A 23156-nucleotide genomic window follows, 5' to 3' on the forward strand; every position below is an offset into this window, starting at 1 on the left:
ATTTATATTTTTTAAAAATCCTTATATTATTTGTTCTAAATATTTAAAAAAAAATATATAATGCTAAATAATAATAGTTCTCAGATTTTCACAGTTCAGCAGTTATGTACAATTTCATTCTGCTATGCAATTTTATTCTGCCTAACAATGCGACACTTGTTAACATCAATTCAATTCAAGCTACCACACATAACAACAGCATCATCAATAGTTATAGACATGACATGGCACAACACGGGTTTCGCGGCGCGATGACATGGTACAACATGGTTTTTGCGGCGCGATGACATTGAACAACATGATGTGCGCGTCGACACAACAAAACAAAGCATCAAATTTTGAAGTAAGACATTTTTCTACAAAATGTTGTCTTGTGCAGGCCTTTAATGTCTGTCAAGCTCAAACTAAATGACGCTGCTTGCTCAAATTTTGACAAGAGTCAACTGACAGATGTCTGTTGACAGGAGCAGTTTTCCCTTTTCTCCTCTTATAAGTCTCAGAGAACTACATTTTATAAATGGCACAAGAAGTGTCTAAGTCGGATTGATTTTTAACCCTCCGTACTAGCACCATTAGGTTAGATCCAGAGCCTACTTCATTCATTCATTCATTACGTATTCAAAAGCTGTCATAGATGGGGAAACTAAAGATCTTCCTTCGCTTCAAAGTAAAATATTGTTTGTAGACAGCCCCTCTGTGTCCACATGGTTTTAAACGTTCCACCCAAGTCCAACCTTACAACTTTTGATGTCAATATCTCTAGGGTCTAGTTGTTTATTACAATATTTCGAAAAATTAAAAATTTGATACTCAACTCCCCTTAGCCATACATAACGTAACCCAACGATAAATTAAAACAATTTTTTTTTATTTTAAATTTCTAAGAAATCGTTTTTTTTTGTGTTTTTTTTCTCATTTTATTTAACTAGATTCTAAATATTTTGTTTAACTATTTGCCAAACCAATATAATGGCTTAAACATTTTTTTTCTTTGTCGGTTTAAACAAACGTTTTTTTTTTCTTTCTTTAAATACATTTTATATAAAGACAAAAGAAAATTTACATACAAAATACAAAAAAAAAATACATTTTAAAAAGGAAAATACAAAACAAAAATCAAAGTACAATCATTAAGTATAAAATTACAGTTAGAAAACGTAATAAATATTAATAAAAAACGAAACGTACGTGTTACACTCATTTTTACCAACAACTAAAGCCAAAACGTCCTTATGAAACAAGTGATGTATTGTAGGGAGCCGCCAAAGGCCCTTAAACACTCATTTGAAGTAGTAGTGCATGACTATGGAAATGACGAGTACCAATAGAGCCACCGAAATTCCCAGCATGTACATGGTGCGTGTAAGATCTCTTTTACTGGCGGTCTCCTCAGCCAGCTTTAAGAGTTGCTGTTTGGCCGTTTGCAATTCAAATGAGCTGTCACTAAAGGAATCGTCCTCGGGCAGACTCTCCACATCGCCCACTATACTAGAGGTGGCTATATCCAAATCGAGTATTTGTTTAGCCTGGGCGGCCGCCACTGTAGGTGTTTCACCGCGGAATATATACTCCGAGAACTGGATGTTTGTGGCTGATGAGGCTGCAGCAGAGGTGTTCACATTGAAGTAAACTCTACGTGGAGGTTCGGATATAAAAATGGCATCACTGCTAATGTTGGGTTCCGTCAGACCATCACAGTACACTTGTATGCGGGCCATTAGAGAACGTAATATATCTTCGCGTATGAAACGTTTAACATCTCCCAGAGTGGTCTTGGGATTACACCACACCCTTGAGGAAATGATGCCGTGCAGACGTATGGTACCATTGAACTCTTTCACTTGTACAGGATTATTAATTGCTTTATGGGCTTGGCACTTGACAGGTAAGTAGATGGTGGCTTTAAAACAATCGACATTCGTTTGAAACTTGCCGCCACCCTGACGCTTTTGCTTGACATAACTCTCCAGTATTTGATTATTTTCTACATTCTCATTTTGTATAAAAATTTCACTGGCCGCCAAATGTTTGCGTACCGTTTCAATGGTTCCCTGGAATTGTGTTTCAATGTTAATCTTCTCCGAGTCCGTATCCAAAATGGGAAAAACATCATCGAGTTCGTAACTGCTTTCAAAAGTGTGCCATTCGAAGGGTTTCTCCACAAAACGACAGTCCATGGGAGAAAATGAGCCGCCACTGAGAAGGGTTGTGTGTTTTGGGGGGAAGGGGGTTGTAAAGGTTTGATAGAATTTTTTGTTTATTTAAGAATTAGTTGTTTAAACTTAAATTTATTATTTTTTTTTTTGTTAGTTAAAGCTTTCAAAGTGATACAGTGAGATGATGTAGTGTTAGAGAGGTGTCGCTTTTTATAATTGTTTTTTAAATTAAAGAAATAATAATAAAGATGATGACTGCTGATTTTAAAACATTTATGGCGTTTTCTTTTCTGGTTAAAATGTGGTCCTATTTTACACACAAAACCAAGGTTTTAACACAAAAACATGGGTTTTACACAAAAACGTATTTTTTACACAAAAACTTGGTTTTTACCCAAAAACGTGGTTTTTACACAAAACCAAGGTTTTAACACAAAACCAAGGTTTTAACACAAAACCAAGGTTTTTACACAAAATCCAGGTTTTAATACAAAAACGTGGGGTTTACACAAAAACGTAGTTTTTATACAAAAACATTGTTTTTACACAAAAAACATTGTTTTTATACAAAAACATTGTTTTTACAGAAAAACATTGTTTTTACACAAAAACATTGTTTTTACACAAAAACATGGTTTTTACACAAAAACATTGTTTTTACACAAAAACATTGTTTTTACACAAAAACATTGTTTTTACACAAAAACATTGTTTTTACACAAAAACATGGTTTTTACACAAAAACATGGTTTTTACACAAAAACGTTGTTTTTACACAAAAACGTTGTTTTTACACAAAAACGTTGTTTTTACACAAAAACGTTGTTTTTACACAAAAACGTTGTTTTTACACAAAAACGTTGTTTTTACACAAAAACGTTGTTTTTACACAAAAACGTTGTTTTTACACAAAAACGTTGTTTTTACACAAAAACGTTGTTTTTACACAAAAACGTTGTTTTTACACAAAAACGTTGTTTTTACACAAAAACGTTGTTTTTACACAAAAACGTTGTTTTTACACAAAAACGTTGTTTTTACACAAAAACGTTGTTTTTACACAAAAACGTTGTTTTTACACAAAAACGTTGTTTTTACACAAAAACGTTGTTTTTACACAAAAACGTTGTTTTTACACAAAAACATTGTTTTTACACAAAAACGTTGTTTTTACACAAAAACGTTGTTTTTACACAAAAACGTTGTTTTTACACAAAAACGTTGTTTTTACACTAAACCCAGGATTTTACACAAAATATGAATATTTTCAGTGTATTGGATTCAAAGCTGGATTATTAAAAAGGCACAATTTTGCAGAGCTTGTAAATGGACAACATTTATTTTTAGAAAAGAAAACGCCATTATATTTCTTTGTTTTTTTTTCATATTAAATAAATGAAATAATAAAAAAACCATAATTACACAACACTTTATAATTCCTTTTTTTGTAAATCAAAGCCAATTATTCAAATAAACTCTAAATATAACTTTTATCAACTTAAGAAAAGTTTTTTTTTTTTAAATAAACAAAACTAATTACCAACTTAAATAAACTGAACAGCTGACTCTATTTACACAATAAAACCAATTTAATTAAATAAACTTCATTTAATTTTAGAACTTAAGCTCAAAATAAAATCTTAAACAAAGATAAAAAAAATCACAAAATTTATGAAAAAGAAATTCTAAAAATTTTAGAAAATTTGCAATTTTTTTTAATAAAATTTATTTACCATAAAACACATTTAATATGTGCTGTAAAATACGTTTTCTTGCATTCCCTGTAATATTTTTTTTTGGTTTCGTTATTAGTAGTTTGATAAATAGAAAATATTAAAATTATTATATATGTAGATTAGTCTGTTTTTATCATTGAAGTATTTAAAAATTGTCTAAATTTTTAAAGGAAGTTTGAAAATTAATGAAATAAAAATAAGAACATGCCTTAAAAATTATATGTACCAATAAAATTATTTAAGATTTTCATTATTTATAGAAAAGACTTCCCGTTTTCTAATACAAAAATAGAAACTTAATAACAAAAAAAAGAGGTAAGATTAACAGCAAAAATATAAAGTGCCAGGTGTAAGTAACAGGGTAGAAAATGTAACAGGTGTTAAGCAAATTAATGGAAATGAAAATTAACTTTTATTTTTTATTTACAAAAAATGCTTTCAAATTAAAAGTAATAATAATGCCATAATGAATGTGATTGTTTGTTAATACTCACTTTGTTACATAGTTGTACATTTTACAGATGGCTTTTTTTGAGGCACTAGAATAGGCCAAATATATGTAGTCAGTATTTTCAGGATCAGTACTTTTAAATTGATGGGATTGATTAAGTAAACTGTAAAGAGAAGAACAAGTAAAGAAAATAATCAATAGTAATAACAAATTAATTAATTATTAAAAATATAAATCTTCGCCAAAAATATGCTCAAAATTAATTGGTACTTTTTTGCTTAACTGGCATTCAAGTTTAATAAAAATGTATTTATAGAATGTGTTTATACTTCTTAGCATTAGCAAAAAAATATTATAACTTTTAAACTTCTGTAAGAAAGGAGACTGAGGCCGTGTAACTTATCATAATTTTAAACATAGTTAAGGCAAGTCAATGTTTAAATATATTTTTTTCCATACAAAAATTAAGCCTTAACTATGTTTAAAATTTTGATAAGTTACCCGGCCTAAAACGAAAACAATTTATTCAATATTTATTTATTTTATTTTGATAATTTCTTTTTGTAATTTTGTTCGCACAACAAGTTTTTTAAATACATAGATTTGGAAAAAATTAAAAACTGAAATAATAAAAGATTTGAATTTCGGATTGAAGCAAAAACCTATCTGTGAGAAATATTCCATTAATAAATCAGCAGTTTCAAAAATTAAAACAAAATTCAACAGAGGAAGAACTCCTGAAACTACTCTAAGACAAGATAACTAATATTATAATAGCAAAAGAGTTTTAAGAAATTCTCGAACTGTTAGGCGCAGGGTAATGAGGCTGGTCTTGGTTGCTATCACCCCGCGAAAAAACTTTTTATTTATAAAAAAGCGTACTGTTGGTATACAATGTTTTTACAGAATATTTAAACTGCTCGAGACTGAAATGGAATACTGCTCTCTTTGCGGATGAATCCAAATACAATTTAAGAGGCATTCTAGGGTTACAATCCAATGAGGTACGTGTTTTGAAGTGGCCTGACCACTCGCCAGATCTCAATCCTATAGAACCCCTATGGGAAATTGTAAATCGCAAAATAGGGACTCAAAATTTATCAGATGCGGTTATAATTGGATGCCAAAATATATCAAAGAATACGATGACTCTTCAATTGGTTCAATGCAACGTCGCTTTGAAACAGTAATAGAAAACCAGGTATATCCAACAAAATACTGAGTCACTAAAAGGGCCAGTACTTCAAATCAAAATTTAGTGGCATTAACTAAAAAACAAGTTGCTGTATATAATAATCACACTAAACATTTTATTCTGATATTCAAAGTGGGTCGCTTTCGGGATCGTAAATGTATTTTTATTAATCGGGATTATCTTTATCCCTTAGTTATAGTTTTTTTGGCTTCGAAAATGTCGAATTTTCTACCAACGAATCGTCATATGTGGGAAGTTTTGCTTTACATCATTAATTTGAAAACAAGTGCCGCTGAAACACAACGATTGCTGTTCAGAATTGGTGATTTTGACACAGAAGATAAAGATCTGCCAAGTCAGCCAAAAAAGTTGGAAGACCAATAATTGGAAGCATTACTCCATGAAGATTGTTGTCAAACTCAACAAGAACTTGCTGGGAGCTACTCAAACAGAAATTTCGAAACGTTTGCAAGCAGCGGGATTCGTCCAAAAGGAGGAAAATTCGGTACCAAACGTAATGAATCTGAGAGATCTTGAAATACGATTTTGTATCTCTGAAATGCTGATTGTACGCTTTAAAAGAAAATGATTTTTGCACCGAATCATTAATATTAAGAGATCATATCATATTAAGAGATCCAAAAAATATAATGTAAACATTTCTTTCAAATTTTCTTTTGTATTTTGACCTATTAACAACATCGAACACGGTCCAGGAATGCCGGACATCCTTAAATGAGATGGCGAGACATTCGACAGTTGTACTCACTTGGGTACGTGGACACAGGGATAATGAGGGCAATTGTATTGCTGATTACTTGGCGGGAAGAGGAGCCTTGATGTCGGACGACGAAATAGACTTCCTCTGCGGAATCCCGCTGTCTACTTGCAAGGGAATGATACATGACGCATATTACGAACTTGCCCAAGCAAGGTGGGGAAATGAATCCACCTGTGCCCCAACGAGGATGATATGGCCTGCGTTGGACTTTAAACGCACGTCGTACCTACTTCGATTGCAACGAATACGACTGAGCAACATGGTGGCAGTGATTACCGGGCATTGCACCTTCGGTACCCATGCTGCAAGACTTGGGTTACCTTACCACGACTACTGTAGAAGTTGTCATAATGAGGAAGAGGAAGAGACCATCCTACACTTCTTCTGTAACTGTCCGGCACTGGGTGATCTACGTGCCAGGCATTTAGGTGAACGATGCTTTAGCACCCTTTCCGGGTTATCCGTGAAGAATTTAAGGTGTATAGACGCCTTTATTAGGGAAAGCGGATGGTTTATAAGACCAGACATGCAAATTATGCCTCTTATGGACCCAGCAGCCATCCCATGATGGTCTGCGTTATTTCGAATTCTTTGAATTCTTGACCCCTCTCCTCCTTCTTTTCTCTTTTCATATACATTCTACTATTGAAATTTCACTATAACTTTTCTACAGATTTCCCTTTTCCTAACTTCTATTTCCCTTTTCCTTCTTTATGTTCAAATTTTTCTCCTTCAGGTATCACAAAGGGAACGTACATTGGACCCAAGTGAGCTGTACGAGAGAAGTATCATAACACTTATTGGTTTCTTTTCGAAAATTTTAAATACATTTTCTATTCAATTTCAAACAATATGGTCATATATCTATTTGGAACTTTAAGTTGGTTGAAAAGGGTAACAAATGTTTCACTTTTACCTCGAGCCTATATATATCATAACAGTTAATGACTACAGGCAAATCCTGAATCTTACTTTAACGAAAATCCGATATAACCTACAACCATATTTTTATCATTGTCTACCTTATATAACGAACGTTTCAACAATTTTGTACTCGATATAACGAATGTTGGTAAAAATAAAAGAAAATCAAACGAACGATAAAACTTTTAATATAAAAAAAACTTTAATAGCTATCAAGAATGGCTCAAATAATCATCGATCTATAAGAAATGTTGCATATCCCCTTGTGAAAAAGGAGTTTAATTGTTGATTAGTCGACCAGAGGTAAAAACACATTCGAGTTAAAAGAATTTCTTTAAAATTCAGAGCCCTAGAAATACAAAAAGCTTTATAATGGTGGATTTCATGCAAGTTATATCTGTATTTAAAAAATACAATTACAGTTGAGCACAATCTAACTCCTGATATTATTCTCAAAGCGAATAAAACTAATATCTATTGGAGAATGATACCAGATAAAATTTTTTTTTTACCGAAAGATAGACTAACAATTTTGGTTTACGCTAATGAATTTGGAACAAAGAAGATTAAATATTTCCTTTAAAAGGCCACTCTTTTCGTAAAAAAGTATTGTTGTAAATTATCTTTATTGAAATAATGGATATTTTTAATGGTAGGATGAATTTTAGAACCGAAATCCCATTCAATGAAGGCTTTATTAATCAGGTAGTGGCTCAAGTCAAGCTAATGACACACCGCTTAAAACTTATTCAAAAAATATATCTCGATATAACGAATTTTTCAATTTAACCGGGATTTGCCTGTACCAACATTTTGCCAAATCGTTGCAATAACAGTAATAAATGCGGACTATTCCTGCTAGTTTATTATGTTGGCAAACATTTTGAAGTGTATCATAACAATAATATATCAAGTATAGATATAGTTTTAATATAAATACATTGAGTACTTTTCCTAAAGACAATTTCCTAAAATTTTTACTGAAGATACTTCCTAATATATTTTCAATGAATCTAAAAATCTTTGCCACACTTATGCAAAGACAGTCTTTCTTACAGAAGCTTTTATGCTAAACAATTTTGGCACTAAATTTTAATACACTAATTTTTCCATTTGTTTTTCTTATAAAACACTTCCTAATACTCACTTGTGCATATCATAAAACAGTCTTTTGGCAGTTTTAAATTCTTCAGATTGTTCATCAATATGATCCTTATGTATGCCAGTAACAAAAATACCTAAACACAAACAAAATTTATTAAAAATTAAATGCCTTCACTCACATACTGCACAAAACTTACCCAAGATATTAAATGAACCAGGAATCATTTTATTTGCACTTAACCATTGATTTGACAAGGCCTGCAAATCAATATCTTCAACTTTTTGTGGACCATGTGATGCTGCACCCTCGTCAGGGTTAATCACGGGAAAATCAATTTCCTCCTCGCCATTTTTGGCCAAATGTACAATCACATATTTGCCCGGCTCAGCTTTCTGGCAACAGAAACCAACAAAACAAAAATATATATAGTAAAACAGATGATGACGTTAACAATGATTGATATCTGCAGTTCACAATAACAAAGTGTGTGTGTTTGTCTAACAATATGTATCAATCCGGTATTGCAGTTCCTTTACCCGTACATTAAGACAACACACAAACACATTTGCCACCACTCCACTCACCTGTCCAATGATGATGCCATAGGCAAAGTTCAATTGTGTGGCACATTTTTGCAGATATTCTTCATCAGATTTACTCAATAGTATTATGGGCATTGCCAAGCTGCTTTCACATTTACTACGTTGTTTACACAAAAATTAGTTATTAAAAAAATTTATAAATTTTTTGTTTTTCAGCGGCTAATAAGAAATTTTCACAACTTTGTGGCACTACGTATGAAAAATAATATGACCAATTATAATTGTTGTTGTTCTGTTTTTTGTTGTATTGTGTGTGTGTGCGTCAACAAATGTCAAAAACAGTTTTGTTTACGTGTGTCCACAGGGTGATTCAAGTTCAAGTTATTAGTTTATAGTGAGTGTTTCGAATTGCCAACTGACATTTAAGATATGTAACGGTTGTTTTTGTTACAATTTTACAGAAAACAATATGGCAGTTTTGCAAAAAAATAAAAACAACTCAGTTTACAGCGGCGGGATTTGACATCTTGACGTTGAGCTGGATAGACGTGCTTATAACAAAATTTTGTTTTATATATTTAATTTTTCTCTTTTTTTTGCGAATTTTGGTATTTTATTACCTGAATTTAATTTATTGGAGATTACGATCAGTAAACCTGTACTGGCAACAACCGTAATTGTATGGAGAAGTGTTTTTCTTCTCTTGGGATGGATGCTGAATATGAGGAAAATGGCCCTGCCGTTAATTTACCTTTAGCCACTGATGACGAGAATGGTTTGGAGGACATATGTGTGAAGAGGAAGAGACTGGATGCGACTCCACCAACTAGTATTGACGTTTCAAGTTTGAACGGAAGGTTCCCGACATCGCAAAACAGATTTTCTATTCTTGCAGACTTAGAATTTGAATGCAACAACACTGCCACAACTGCTAAACGCAACAACATTGCAAATGCGCAGCCTGTGAAACCTGCTGATAAACCTTTTTGCCCGCCTATCTTTCTATATAATGTGAACGTTGGACTTTTGTGTCAGCAGCTGGAAGCAAAAACACCTAAAATTTGTTTTAAGATAAAGAATGTTAATAATCATAAAGCCAAACTTTATCTTTCAGATGCATCCGTTCATGCTGAAATGATGAATTTATTGAGGGAAAAGAAAATTAATTCTTATTCATTTACCCCAAAAGAAATGAAACAAGTGTCGCTGGTTCTCCGTGGTCTATATTACAGTACCGAAGTAGATGACATAAAAGCCGCATTGGATGAAACATTTCCTGGCATAGTTTCTAAAGTAACTAAATTTACGACAACTTATTCCAAAAAAAATAATTTGGACACAGGTCTTTTTCTTATTACACTGGTACCCGGTAAAAAATTGGGTGATGTCTCATCAATAAAATTTTTACTAAACCAATGCATAGGGTGGGAAAAACCGAAAAGGAAGGAAAAGGAAATACAATGTCACAGGTGCCAGCATTGGGGTCACATTTCCCGAAACTGCAACTCTGCTTTTAAATGTGTAAAATGTGATGCGACACATGATCCTGGTGCTTGCCCCCGCAATCAACTTAATGATGACACTGAGCCCACTTGTGTCAACTGTGGCGAATCTGGCCACCCAGCAAATTGGAGAGGTTGTTCAGCCTATAAGAAGTTTGTGTCGGGAAGAAATGAACGGATTAATAAAGCTCGGGAGGTAAAAACTATTGCTAAGGAAAACGTCCATAGGGCTATCAACTCCCCTCTAATTTCTCCAGGAAAGTCTTTTGCGAGTTTATTCCACCATAGTCAGAGGAATATCGTAAATCCTCAGAAACAAAAATCGACCATTATAGACGAATTTTTAAAGCTTGCTGAATTTTTTATGGAACCAGAAGAACAGTCATTGGATCGTGAGATAAATAAATTTCTATGTGAATATAAATCTATGTCAAAACCTGAGGCCAAATCTTTATTTTTGAGTCTCCTTAACAAAGTTAAAAGCGTTTATGGGCCCTAGACACATAAATTTTCTTACCTTCAATGTCAGATCTCTTGTTGATACAAGTAGACAAATTGATCTCTTGAATACTCTTTTTCATAACCAAATTGACATCGCATTCATCCAAGAGTGCCATCTACGCAGAACTGGTAATGTAAGACTTAATGGTTATAGTTTCATATATGACGGCTCACATATTGGAGTGGCTATAGCAATAAAGAACACAATTTCTTACAATCTTATAGATATTTCCAACATTGGATTCAATGGAATTTTTATTCAAGTGGATTTTAACATAAATGAAATACGTAAAAAGTTTTTAATTGGTTCCATATATATTCCGTGCAACTATACTTCTTCTTCTCTCTCCGATGGACTAAGTAAAATTTTAGATATGGCCAGTGGATTTGATGGTTTTATATTAGGTGGTGACCTAAATGCCAAGAATCCGGTTTGGGGCGATTTAATTGAAAATGGCAACGGAAAGGTACTCAAAAGTTGGCTCCTTGATAACGCTTTAGATGTGGTTCGGCTTTGCGACATTACGCCTTCGTATCCGAATGGCTCATCTTTTCTTGACCACTTTTTACTAAGTCCTCATGTAATTAACACCAGCTCTGATAATTTTAGAACATCAAGTCTTTCTTCGTTCTCAGACCATTATCCCATCAAATTGGAATTAAGATTAGAATCCTGTGAATTCATTTTACAAATACCTCGCCGTTATACATCCTACAAGAATACCAATTGGAACCTTTTTCAGCGCGAAATGGAAAATGTCTCTTGCAGTCTGTTACCTTCTGAGAATAGAAATATTGAGAATCATGAAATTGACCGATTGATAAATGTGTTTAATACCAACTTAATAACTGCTCATAACAACCACACGGAAAAAATTGAAATAAAGAACAACAAATTACCACTTTCTGAGAATATAAGAAAATTCTTTAAAGTAAAGCATAGATGGCAAAAAGAGTTAAAAAGGATTTATCATCGCACCGGAAACAGGCTGAGTCAGGAGTATATTATACTATCGAAGCAAGTCCAGCTTTTAAGGACGATTATAAAAGAACTAGTAATTATCGAACAAGCGAAGAGTTTTAATAGTAAACTTGAGAAAATTAAACCAGGCCCATCTGCGTTCAAGGAAGTATATAAACTAATGGGAAAAAGAAAGTCAACATTTTGCAAATCAGTTTGTGTCAACAACACCATTATCTCCAATGAATCTGAAATTTCGGAGCACTTCCGAGAATACTATGCAACAGTATACAGCGAAAATATTCCGGAAGGAGCCATTGCGGATATAGATGCCCGTATTTCGTCTTGTGTTGATGTCATTCCCCAGCATATTTACTCGTTCGATGGATTATTTAACTCTGTTGAAAACCAAGATGCATACCACTTTACTAATGTTGGGTCTGTAAAAGATATTATACGTGAAATTAACAACAAAAAATCAAGCGGCATGGATGAAATTTCAAATTTCCTTATAAAAAAGCTACCTGATACGGCAATAAAGCTACTTACCATCATCTTTAATAATTGTATTAACAATTACTATTTTCCAGCTGTGTGGAAATCGGCTAAGATAATTCCGTTGAGGAAAAAGGAGAACAGCAACAATATTGAAGATTTTCGCCCTATTTCAATGCTCTCAAACATTGGAAAGATATTTGAACACGTCTTGAAGGATAAACTGGAAGGAGAATTCATAGTTAGTCCGATATCTGCATTTCAATTTGGCTTCAAACAATTTCACTCGACTCAACATGCTCTTCTGAAATTCCACGGTGACATCACAAAAAAACTGAGAGATAAAATATGTACGGTAGCTTTATCGTTAGACATTGAAAAAGCATTCGATTCCGCTTGGCATAAGGGAATATTGTATAAACTGGTGGAGCTAGGAGTTGATCCTTATCTTATAAAGCTATTTCAAAGTTATTTCTCCGACCGTAAATTTTGTGTTCAGATAAACGGTTCATCCTCCAGTTTCGATAGCGTAAAGAGTGGTGTCCCCCAGGGTAGTGTTTTGGCACCCTTTCTATTCAATTTATTTCTCCACGATTTTCCGCATTCAACTGAGAACTCAAAGGCTATATTGTATGCAGACGATTGTTTAATCTACTCACATAATGAATCTCCAATACAAGCGCTTACTAACGCGGCGTTCCATCTTGGTGTTGTAAATTCTTTTTACAAATCTTGGGGAATCAGGATTAATGCAGCCAAATCTGAAGCCATCTGCCTGAGAAATGCTTCTGGTAAATGTGCCAGATTTGTGGTTCCAGAGAGCAAACTTTTGCAGCTCTCTCTTGACGGTATGGATATTCCATTTAAGGACACCATTAAGTACCTGGGCGTTAATTTTAACAAGTTAATGAAATTTAATAATCATGCCAGATTGTTCTTAACGAGGGCCAAGAGAATATCGGGTATGTTTTCCGGTTTAATGAACAGCAAATATCTTCCACAGGCGACAAAACTTCTTCTTTATAAAGTAGCTATCAGGCCGACACTCATATATGCATTCCCCATATGGTTCTCTATCTCTCCAACGGTGGCCAGGGAATTGGAAATTTTTGAGCGAAGAATACTAAGGAAATGTATTGGCAGGAATTTTCAAAGCTATACAAAACGATTTTCTAATACATACATTTATGAACAATCTGCTGTGGTACCACTCTGCAAATACGCCTTACGGCTCCAGAGGAAATTTGCTGATAATTTAGCTCTCCATGAAAATACACTGATGAACGATATGTATGAGTTTGAGAAGGAAATAGAGTGGTCAAGATGTACTTACCTGTCTCCAATAGGTATTTTGAACCAATTAATTGACAACGACGATCCCGTTCAGCTTATACTACCGGATTTCTACAGGGAAACACTCCCAGGCTCCCATAGGGGCTGAAAGGAAGGAAATAAGAAAGAAACTGTGATATTTTATTTATACATTTATTTTATTATACAATTTGTATTTTCGAATACTAATGATTGTCTATTTTATATTATTATAATAATTTTAATTATTCCAATTTATGAACTTTTTACACTTTGTAATATTTACAATTCGTTAACATTCTGTGATATAAATGTTCTCTGTTTGTTATTGTTATTAACAGCTGTTTAGTTTAAGTGTTATTTAGTTTTATGTTTATTTATTTTGTTTACAGACTAGCGCTCTGTTCGTCACACCTAATGCCGGGAGCAAGCATTTTTTTTCATATATTGAGCTGTTCGCTTTTACTTATTCATTTTTTTAAGCAAGTTGCTTTTGCCTCACACATAGTGTATTAGAATAAGACAATAATAGTTCTAAGATTATATTTTGTTATACGGTCGTTTGTATCTCATATTAAAAAAAAAAGTCTCAATAAAGTGTTTACTTACTTACTTACTTTACAGCGGCGGTTCATAGTGAAACTTAAGAAATTGCTTAAAAATAAAGAAACTAATCAAAATATAAAGATTAAATCAGATTTGTTAAGTGTTTTGTGTTGTAATTATAAATAATAAATAAAAAGTGTTTATTTTTTGTGGCTAATGTAACAAAAAGCAATAAATTACGTTAGCGTCATCTGTAGTAAGACTGCCTAATGTAACGAAGTAATTTTTCTATCAGTCATCATGTTCAATAGCTTTTAATAGCGAAAATGTTTTTAATATACTTTGTATTAGTTGCAATAAAGTTATTTTCGTTAAAAATTTGTATAGGTATTTATATGAAATTATAATTGTAAATGTGTGCGCGTTTGTGTTTATAAAATCTGTGGGAGGCATTAATTTTTTTTAATGTTGCCATATGTATGGCTACTGTGAGCTGTTAAATTGAGTGCTGCCATAGTTATTAAGGTAAGTAACAGATTTATTGATTTTAATTTGAATAAGAAATTGACAATGAACCTTAATAATGCAAAAATGCTTGTATATAACTAAAATATCTTTAAAAAAACATACGGAAGATATTTGAATTTTTTGTACTAAAAATCGATTTTTGGTATAAAATATGAGTGATCACAGATTGAGCTTGTTTTCCCAAAAATCGCAGTATTTACAAAGATATTAACGATTTAAGATATTTGAATTTTTTGTACTAAAAATCGATTTTTGGTATAAAATATGAGTGTTCACAGATTGAGCTTGTTTTTCCTAAAATCGCAGTATTTACAAAGTTATTAACGATTTAAGATATTTGAGTTTTTTATGCTAAAAATTGATTTTTGGTATAAAATATGAGTGATCACAGATTTAGCTTGTTTTCCCTAAAATCGCAGTATTTACAAAGTTATTAACGATTTAAGATATTTGAGTTTTTCATACTAAAAATCGTTTTTTGGTATAAAATATGGGTGATCACAGATTGAGCTTAATTTCTCTTAAATAAATTTTTTTACAAAGTTATTAACGATTTAAGATATTTGAGCTTTTTATACTAAAAATTGATTTTTGTTATAAAATATGAGTGATCACAGATTTAGCTTGTTTTCCCTAAAATCGCAGTATTTACAAAGTTATTAACGATTTAAGATATTTGAGCTTTTTATACTAAAAATTGATTTTTGTTATAAAATATGAGATATCACAGATTTAGCTTGTTTTCCCTAAAATCGCAGTATTTACAAAGTTATTAACGATTTAAGATATTTGAGTTTTTTGTACTAAAAATTGATTTTTGTTATAAAATATGAGTGATCACGGATTGAGCTTAATATCCCTAAAATCGCAGTATTTACAAAGTTATTAACGATTGAAGGTATTTGAGTTTTTTTTAACTAAAAATCGATTTTAGGTATAAAATATTAGTGATCACAGATTCAGCTTGTTTTCCTTAAAATCGCAGTATTTACAAAGTTATTAACGATTTAAGATATTTGAGTTTTTCATACTAAAAATCGATTTTAGGTCTAAAATATGAGTGATCACAGATTGAGCTTGTTTTCCTTAAAATCGGAGTATTAACAAAGTTATTAACGATTTAAGATTTTTGAGTTTTTTGTACTAAAAATCGATTTTTGTTATAAAATATGAGTGATCACAGATTGAGCTTATTTTCCCTAAAATCGCAGTATTAACAAAGATATTATCGATTTAAGATATTTGAGTTTTTCATACTAAAAATAGATTTTTGTTATAAAATATGAGTTTTATTGTTTAAGATATTTGAGTTTTAAGATATTTGAGTTTTTTGTACTAATGTGCTGTTTTTCTATAGCGAACGAGTACTTTGAGTGGAAATTTAACATGTGTTTTGTTATTGTAACAAAAACAAAATACATGTAAAACGTCCACTCAAACCGCTCACTTGCTATAGAAACACAGCACATAAGTTGTACTAGTTTTTCATATTAAAAATCGATTTTTGGTATAATATATGAGTGATCACAGATTGAGCTTGTTTTCCCTAAAATCGCAGTATTTACAAAATTATTAACGATTCAAGGTATTTGAGTTTTTTTTACTAAAAAACGATTTTTGTTATAAAATATGAGTGATCACAGATTGAGCTTGTTTTCCCTAAAATCACAGTGATCACATATTGAGCTTGTTTTCTCATAAATCGCATTATTTACAAAGATTTTAACGATTTAAGATATTTGAGTTTTTCATAATAAAAATCGATTTTTGGTATAAAATATGAGTGATCACAGATTAAACTTGTTTTCCCTAAAATCGCAGTATTAACAAAGATATTATCGATTTAAGATATTTGAGTTTTTCATACTAAAAATAGATTTTTGTTATAAAATATGAGTGATCACAGATTGAGCTTGTTTTCCCTTAAATCGCAGTATTTACAAAGTTATTAACGATTTATGATATTTGAGTTTTTTGTACTAAAAATTGATTTTTGTTATAAAATATGAGTGATCACAGATTGAGCTTGTTTTCCTTAAAATCGCAGTATTTACAAAGTTATTAACAATTTAAGATATTTGAGTTTTTTATACTAAAAATCGATTTTTGGTATAAAATATGAGTGATCACATTTTGAGCTTGTTTTCCCTTAAATCGCAGTATTTACAAAGTTATTAACGATTTAAGATATTTGAGTTTTTTATACTAAAAATCGATTTTTCGTATAAAATATGAGTGATAACATATTGAGCTTGTTTTCCCTAAAATCGCAGTATTTACAAAGTTATTAACGATTTAAGATATTTGAGTTTTTTATACTAAAAATCGATTTTTGGTATAAAATATGAGTGATCACAGATTGAGCTTGTTTTCCCTAAAATCGCAGTATTTACAAAGTTATTAACGATTTAAGATATTTGAGTTTTTTATACTAAAAATCGATTTTTGGTATAAAATATGAGTGATCACAGATTGAGCTTGTTTTCCCTAAAATCGCAGTATTTACAAAGTTATTAACGATTTAAGATATTTGAGTTTTTTATACTAAAAATCGATTTTTGGTATAAAATATGAGTGATCACAGATTGAGCTTGTTTTCCCTAAAATCGCAGTATTTACAAAGTTATTAACGATTTAAGATATTTGAGTTTTTTATACTAAAAATCGATTTTTGGTATAAAATATGAGTGATCACAGATTGAGCTTGTTTTCCCTAAAATCGCAGTATTTACAAAGTTATTAACGATTTAAGATATTTGAGTTTTTTATACTAAAAATCGATTTTTGGTATAAAATATGAGTGATCACAGATTGAGCTTGTTTTCCCTAAAATCGCAGTATTTACAAAGTTATTAACGATTTAAGATATTTGAGTTTTTTATACTAAAAATCGATTTTTTTTTGTTTTCCCTAAAATCGCAGTAATTACAAAGTTATTAACGATTTAAGATATTTGAGTTTTTTGCTATAAAATGTGAGTGATCACAGATTGAGCTTGTTTTCCTTAAAATCGCAGTATTTACAAAGTTATTAACGATTTAAGATATTTGAGATTTTTGTACTAAAAATCGATTTTGGTTATAAAATATGAGTGATCACAGATTGAGCTTGTTTTCCCTAAAATCGCAGTATTTACAAAGTTATTAACGATTTAAGATATTTGAGTTTTTTGTACTAAAAATCGATTTTTGGTATAAAATATGAGTGATCACGGATTGAGCTTGTTTTCCTTAAAATCGCAGTATTTACAAAGTTATTAACGATTTAAGATATTTGAGTTTTTTATACTAAAAATCGATTTTTCGTATAAAATATGAGTGATCACAGATTAAGCTTGTTTTCCTTAAAATCGCAGTATTTACAAAGTTATTAACGATTTAAGATATTTAAGATTTTTGTACTAAAAATCGATTTTTCGTATAAAATATGAGTGATCACAGATTAAGCTTGTTTTCCCTAAAATCGCAGTATTTACAAAGTTATTAAAGATTTAAGATATTTGAGTTTTTTGTACTAAAAATCGATTTTTGTTATAAAATATGAGTGATCACATATTGAGCTTGTTTTCCCTTAAATCGCAGCATTTACAAAGTTATTACCGATTTAAGATATTTGAGTTTTTTGTACTAAAAATAGATTTTTGTTATAAAATATGAGTGATCACGGATTGAGCTTGTTTGAGTTTTTTATACTAAAAATCGATTTTTGTTATAAAATATGAGTGATCACAGATTGAGCTTATTTTCCCTTAAATCGCAGTATTAGCAAAGTTATTAACGATTTAAGATATTTAAGTTTTTTTTTACTAAAAATCGATTTTTGGTATAAAATATGAGTGATCACAGATTGAGCTTGTTTTCCCTAAAATCGCAGCATTTACAAAGTTATTAACGATTTAAGATATTTGAGTTTTTTGTACTAAAAATTGATTTTTGTTATAAAATATGAGTGATCACGGATTGAGCTTGTTTTCCTTAAAATCGCAGTATTTACAAAGTTATTAACGATTTAAGATATTTGAGTTTTTTGTACTAAAAATCGATTTTTGTTATAAAATATGAGTGATCGCAGATTGAGCTTGTTTTCCCTTAAATCGCATTATTTACAAAGTTATGAACGATTTAAGATATTTAAGTTTTTTTTACTAAAAATCGATTTTTGCTATAAAATTTGAGTGATCACAGTTGAGCTTGTTTTCTCTAAAATCGAAGTATATACAAATGTCTTAAAATAGGAGTTCAAAAGTCTCCCAGAGTTACTGAATAATTAGCTCTAAACTGTTTTTCAAATATTTATCTGATTTTAAATTCCAGAAATAAAACACCTTTTTTTGGTATCCAGTTTAAAATATATTTCTTTTTGTTTATTTACTGTTTATTTATTCTTTCATATAATTTTTATATAATTGCATTTTATATTTATTTATTTGTTTGTCATATTGTCTACATTAGACATAAATACATCATACATTAATTTTGTTTTTTAATATAATATTAATTTAGCTTTTCAATAATAAATAAACAAACTAATTTTATGTACAAAAAAACTCCTTCTTGTAGTTGCAAGCATTCCTAAATCTTAATTGTTTATTGTTTTATAAAAATATTTAAAAAAAATCAAATGAAAATTACCATCCTTCATACATGCTACTCTCAATGTTAATTGAAATAAAATTAGTTTGTTATTTATATTGCTAAAATGCTACAAATTTCAATAAAATTAAAAATTTTAAAAATTATAATTACATTTTTTTATATTATTGTGTTGGCTGAAAAATTAAATTATAAAAATGTCGTTATTTAATGTAATTTATACTAAGAAATGTGTAAGGATATTTTAACTTTTGTATAAAATATTTTGTTATTCAACTTTAACTACTCAATGCACTCGTAATTTTAAGGTTATGTATATTTGTCAATACCACAATGCCATTTTTTCGTTGTCAAATTGACACCGTTCGTGTATAATTTGTACACATACGGAGTTAATACACTATTGATACCGAATGGTGTCAAATCGTTAATTTTTTCGCTGGGTGTAGTGTAAACAACAAAGTTTTTTTTTGCTTCTAAAATGTCGAATTTTGTGACAATAGAGCGTCATATGTGGGAAGTTTTGCTTTACTTTTTTATTTAAAAAAATGCCTCTGAAACGATTGCTCACCAAAGCTTACGGTGAATGTGTTTCATCGATTTGAACATGCGAGAGATGGTTTGTGAGGTTCAGAATTGGTGATTGTGGCACGGAAGACAAAGATCGCCCATGTCAGCTAAAAATGTTTGAAGACTAAGTATTGGAGTCATTAATCCATGAAGATTGTTGTAAAACTCAACAAGAGCTTGCAAAATCATTTGGAGCTAGTCAATCAGCAATTTAAAAACAGGAGTCATCCAAAAGCAGGGAAATTGGGTACCATACGAATTGAATCCGACAAGTTAAGTGATTAGTCCTCCTTTATAATGTGACGTTTAAAGCAATTGATATACAAAGCCGTTGAAAGCTATACATAGAGCGTAAACTCTCCCGTCAAAGACCTATCTCAGATGTCAAAAACCTAATGGATGAGAATCTATATGACTGACTGACTGAATGACTGATTCATCAACCCACAGCCCAAACGACTGAAGGTAGAATCATGAAATGTTAACTGTGGGTTCCTCCCTCCCCAAAACGATCCACTAAGAAGGGATTTTTGGAAATTCGAACGTTTAGGGGGTAAAAAAGGGGTAAATCCGGTAATCTTATATCTTCAAAACTAATAAAGATACAAAAAAACTTGAAACTGCATGTTACTCCATTTAAAAAATAAGCTGACAGGTGTTTCGTACTTTTTCGAAATTCAAACCTTTTAGGGGAGAAAACGGGTAAAAACTGTATTTTGGTACTTTTTTGGCACCCTATGTATCTTTTAAACCAATAAACATAGAAACAAAATTTAAATCGTATTCTTTACTTATCAAAAAATATAAGTTTGGTACTTTTTGGAAATTGGAAACCTTAAGAGATAAAAATTGTGTTTATTTTTGGTACTTTTTAATAAAATATGTTTTTCTATAATTTGACATAGACATTCGAATATTTTACTATGAGCTCCCACCACGATACAGAAAATTATTTTAATAATATTTTACCACCGCATTGGGGATAAAAAAGGTACCAAAAAGGGGATAAAATCGGAAAAATACATTTTATTGCAAATTATTAAGCCGATTTTGATAATTTTTTTAACATTGGTTCCTGGATTCATACAAACATTAACTAACAGGTTGTTATTTGGAACTCGAGTGCCATGGTGTATTTTAGGCCAAAACCGGATAAACAGTTTGGTACTTTTTTTAAAACATATTTATTATTGGGCACATTAACACAGATTTTAATCGATTGAGACATGTCTGTAGCATAAACAACTTTTGCAAAATGGAATATTTTTAAATTTCAAACTTGAGAGGTGTTCAAGGAGGAAAAGGGAAATTGGTACTTTTCTCCTAATGGTACCTTTTTAATATTTTAAATTATTTAACTTATCGACATTAAAGTTAGACGATATGTATCTGAGTGAAGTTAGTGTTAGAAATAAGGGATTATATTTAGGTACCAAAATGTGAGAACTGAACTATAGTTACTTTTTCATTCTTCTAATGGTACTTTTTGAATTTTCTATTACAATGGACTTAGAAACTTTTTGTAATTTATTCACCAATGAACCTAGAAACATGAAATAAAGTTTACATGGGCCCAGATTGGGTGGGAATCCACAAGTGGCTGCTTTTTGGTACTTTTTATATATTCTAATGGTACTTTTTGAATTTTCTATAATAATGGATATGAAATTAAGCGTATATGGTCCTAAGTGAGTGAAAATTCAAGCGGATACTTCATGGTACTTTTTTTTATTATAACGGTACTTTTTTAATTTTCTATAATAATGGACTTAGAAACATGAAATTAAGCATTCATGGTCCTAAGTGAGTGAGAATTCTAGGGGGAGACTTTTTGGTACTTTTTTTTTATTCTAATGGTACTTTTTTTAATTTCTTCACCAATGAACCTATAAACCTGAAATAAAGCTTATATAGAACCGAGTGAGTGGAAAACCACAAGTGTGGACTTCTGGTACTTTTTCTATATTCTAATGGTAATTTTTTGAATTTTCTATAACAATGGACTTAGAAACATGAAATTAAGCATATATGGTCCTAAGTGAGTTAGGATTCTAGGGGTAGACTTTTTGGTACTATTTATTTTTTCGAATGGTACTTTTAGTAATTTCTTCACCAATGAATTTAGAAACATGAAATAAAGATTATATGGACCGGAGTGAGCGGGAGACTTAATAATACTATTTCTTTCTTCTAATTGGGGTGGCGAAGCGCACCGGGTCAGCTAGTTAGTTAATATTTTCCAACACATTTCATTTGTAAAACTACACATATTGGTTTATAATTAATTTTATTCAAAAGTCATTAAATACATACGTGTAATTGTTTGTTTTATTATTTAATTATGTTTATGTATTTATTGTATTGTATATATTAAATATATTTATTGAGTATGTTTATGTTTGTGGTATAATTTTTATTTATTTTTTTTTGAATATATTAAAGCAAATGATACGTTAAATTGACCAAATATTTGTTTTTTTATTAAAGTTATTAGTTGGTTTTTTCTATTAATATGTAAATAATTATAATAATAATGGTTTTAAAACTTAACAGAGAAGAAAATTTAACAATTATGCAGGTTTAGTTAAACTTAAACTTAAAATTTAAAACATAAATTACTAGAAAACTTATGCTTATATAATAGTTTTTAAATTAGAAGGAGTAAAATTTGTGCGAAAAAATAATTTAAGATGTTTAAACAATTTCGTTTAAAAGAAAGTCCTTTAAAATAAGAAAATTTGTAACAAAATGTTTTGTACCTCTGGGGTTATCCAAACATTTGATCATCTCTTGAAGTATGCAATTAATTACACTAAGGGGCTCCTCGTGCTAAACACGCTGAATAATTTTTGTTTCTACAGATTTGTATTTAGCGTGCCAAGGACGTTTTGTACGTTTTGGGAGCCCTTCTCAAAAATTTTATTTTGTATAAAGTGTTTTTAATATTTTTGTTACTAAAATTATTTAAAAACATGAAACTCATTTAAGCCGCCCACAAATTCTTTATTATATTTTTAAATCAAAATCTTTAGTTTTCATTCTTTTTTTTTAATAGGATTTTTTTGAGATTTTTTTTGTTAACAATTTCCAAATTTGTATTTAATTTTTATTAATTTTGCAACAATTTTTTAGAATAGGAAACGGTGCAATTTAACAATTTGTTTTAGTTTTTTCTTTATATTTTTTTGTTTTGTTTTAATTATTTCAATTTGTTTTAATCAATAGATTTTATATTTAGTAGTTGTGGGAATATTTTCATT

General features: G+C 30.5%; 1 protein-coding gene across 1 annotated transcript; it reads right to left on the reverse strand.

Annotated features, from left to right (window-relative positions):
• Nucleotides 1–891: 891 nt before the first annotated feature.
• On the reverse strand, nucleotides 892–9108 carry LOC135953777 (protein odr-4 homolog). The gene is made up of 5 exons (XM_065503785.1): nucleotides 8933–9108; nucleotides 8545–8740; nucleotides 8391–8481; nucleotides 4387–4506; nucleotides 892–2196 (listed from the first exon to the last, which is right to left on the reverse strand). Exons 1-5 carry the CDS (start codon nucleotides 9023–9025, stop codon nucleotides 1281–1283), a joined length of 1416 nt encoding a protein of 471 aa, XP_065359857.1. The 5' UTR covers nucleotides 9026–9108; the 3' UTR covers nucleotides 892–1280.
• Between the last annotated feature and the right edge of the window lie 14048 nt (nucleotides 9109–23156).

The sequence above is a fragment of the Calliphora vicina genome, chromosome 3, assembly GCF_958450345.1.
Source record: "Calliphora vicina chromosome 3, idCalVici1.1, whole genome shotgun sequence".
Classification (NCBI taxonomy): domain Eukaryota; kingdom Metazoa; phylum Arthropoda; class Insecta; order Diptera; family Calliphoridae; genus Calliphora; species Calliphora vicina.

Excerpts from the sequence above, each read along its gene's own strand:
- LOC135953777 (XM_065503785.1), bottom strand. The coding sequence starts at position 9,025 with ATGCCCATAATACTATTGAGTAAATCTGATGAAGAATATCTGCAAAAA. Across the intron at positions 8,482-8,544 it reads TGGTTCATTTAATATCTTGG|GTATTTTTGTTACTGGCATA; the intron begins GTAAGTTTTGTG and ends GTTTGTGTTTAG. Across the intron at positions 4,507-8,390 it reads CTGTTTTATGATATGCACAA|TTTACTTAATCAATCCCATC; the intron begins GTGAGTATTAGG and ends TTCTCTTTACAG.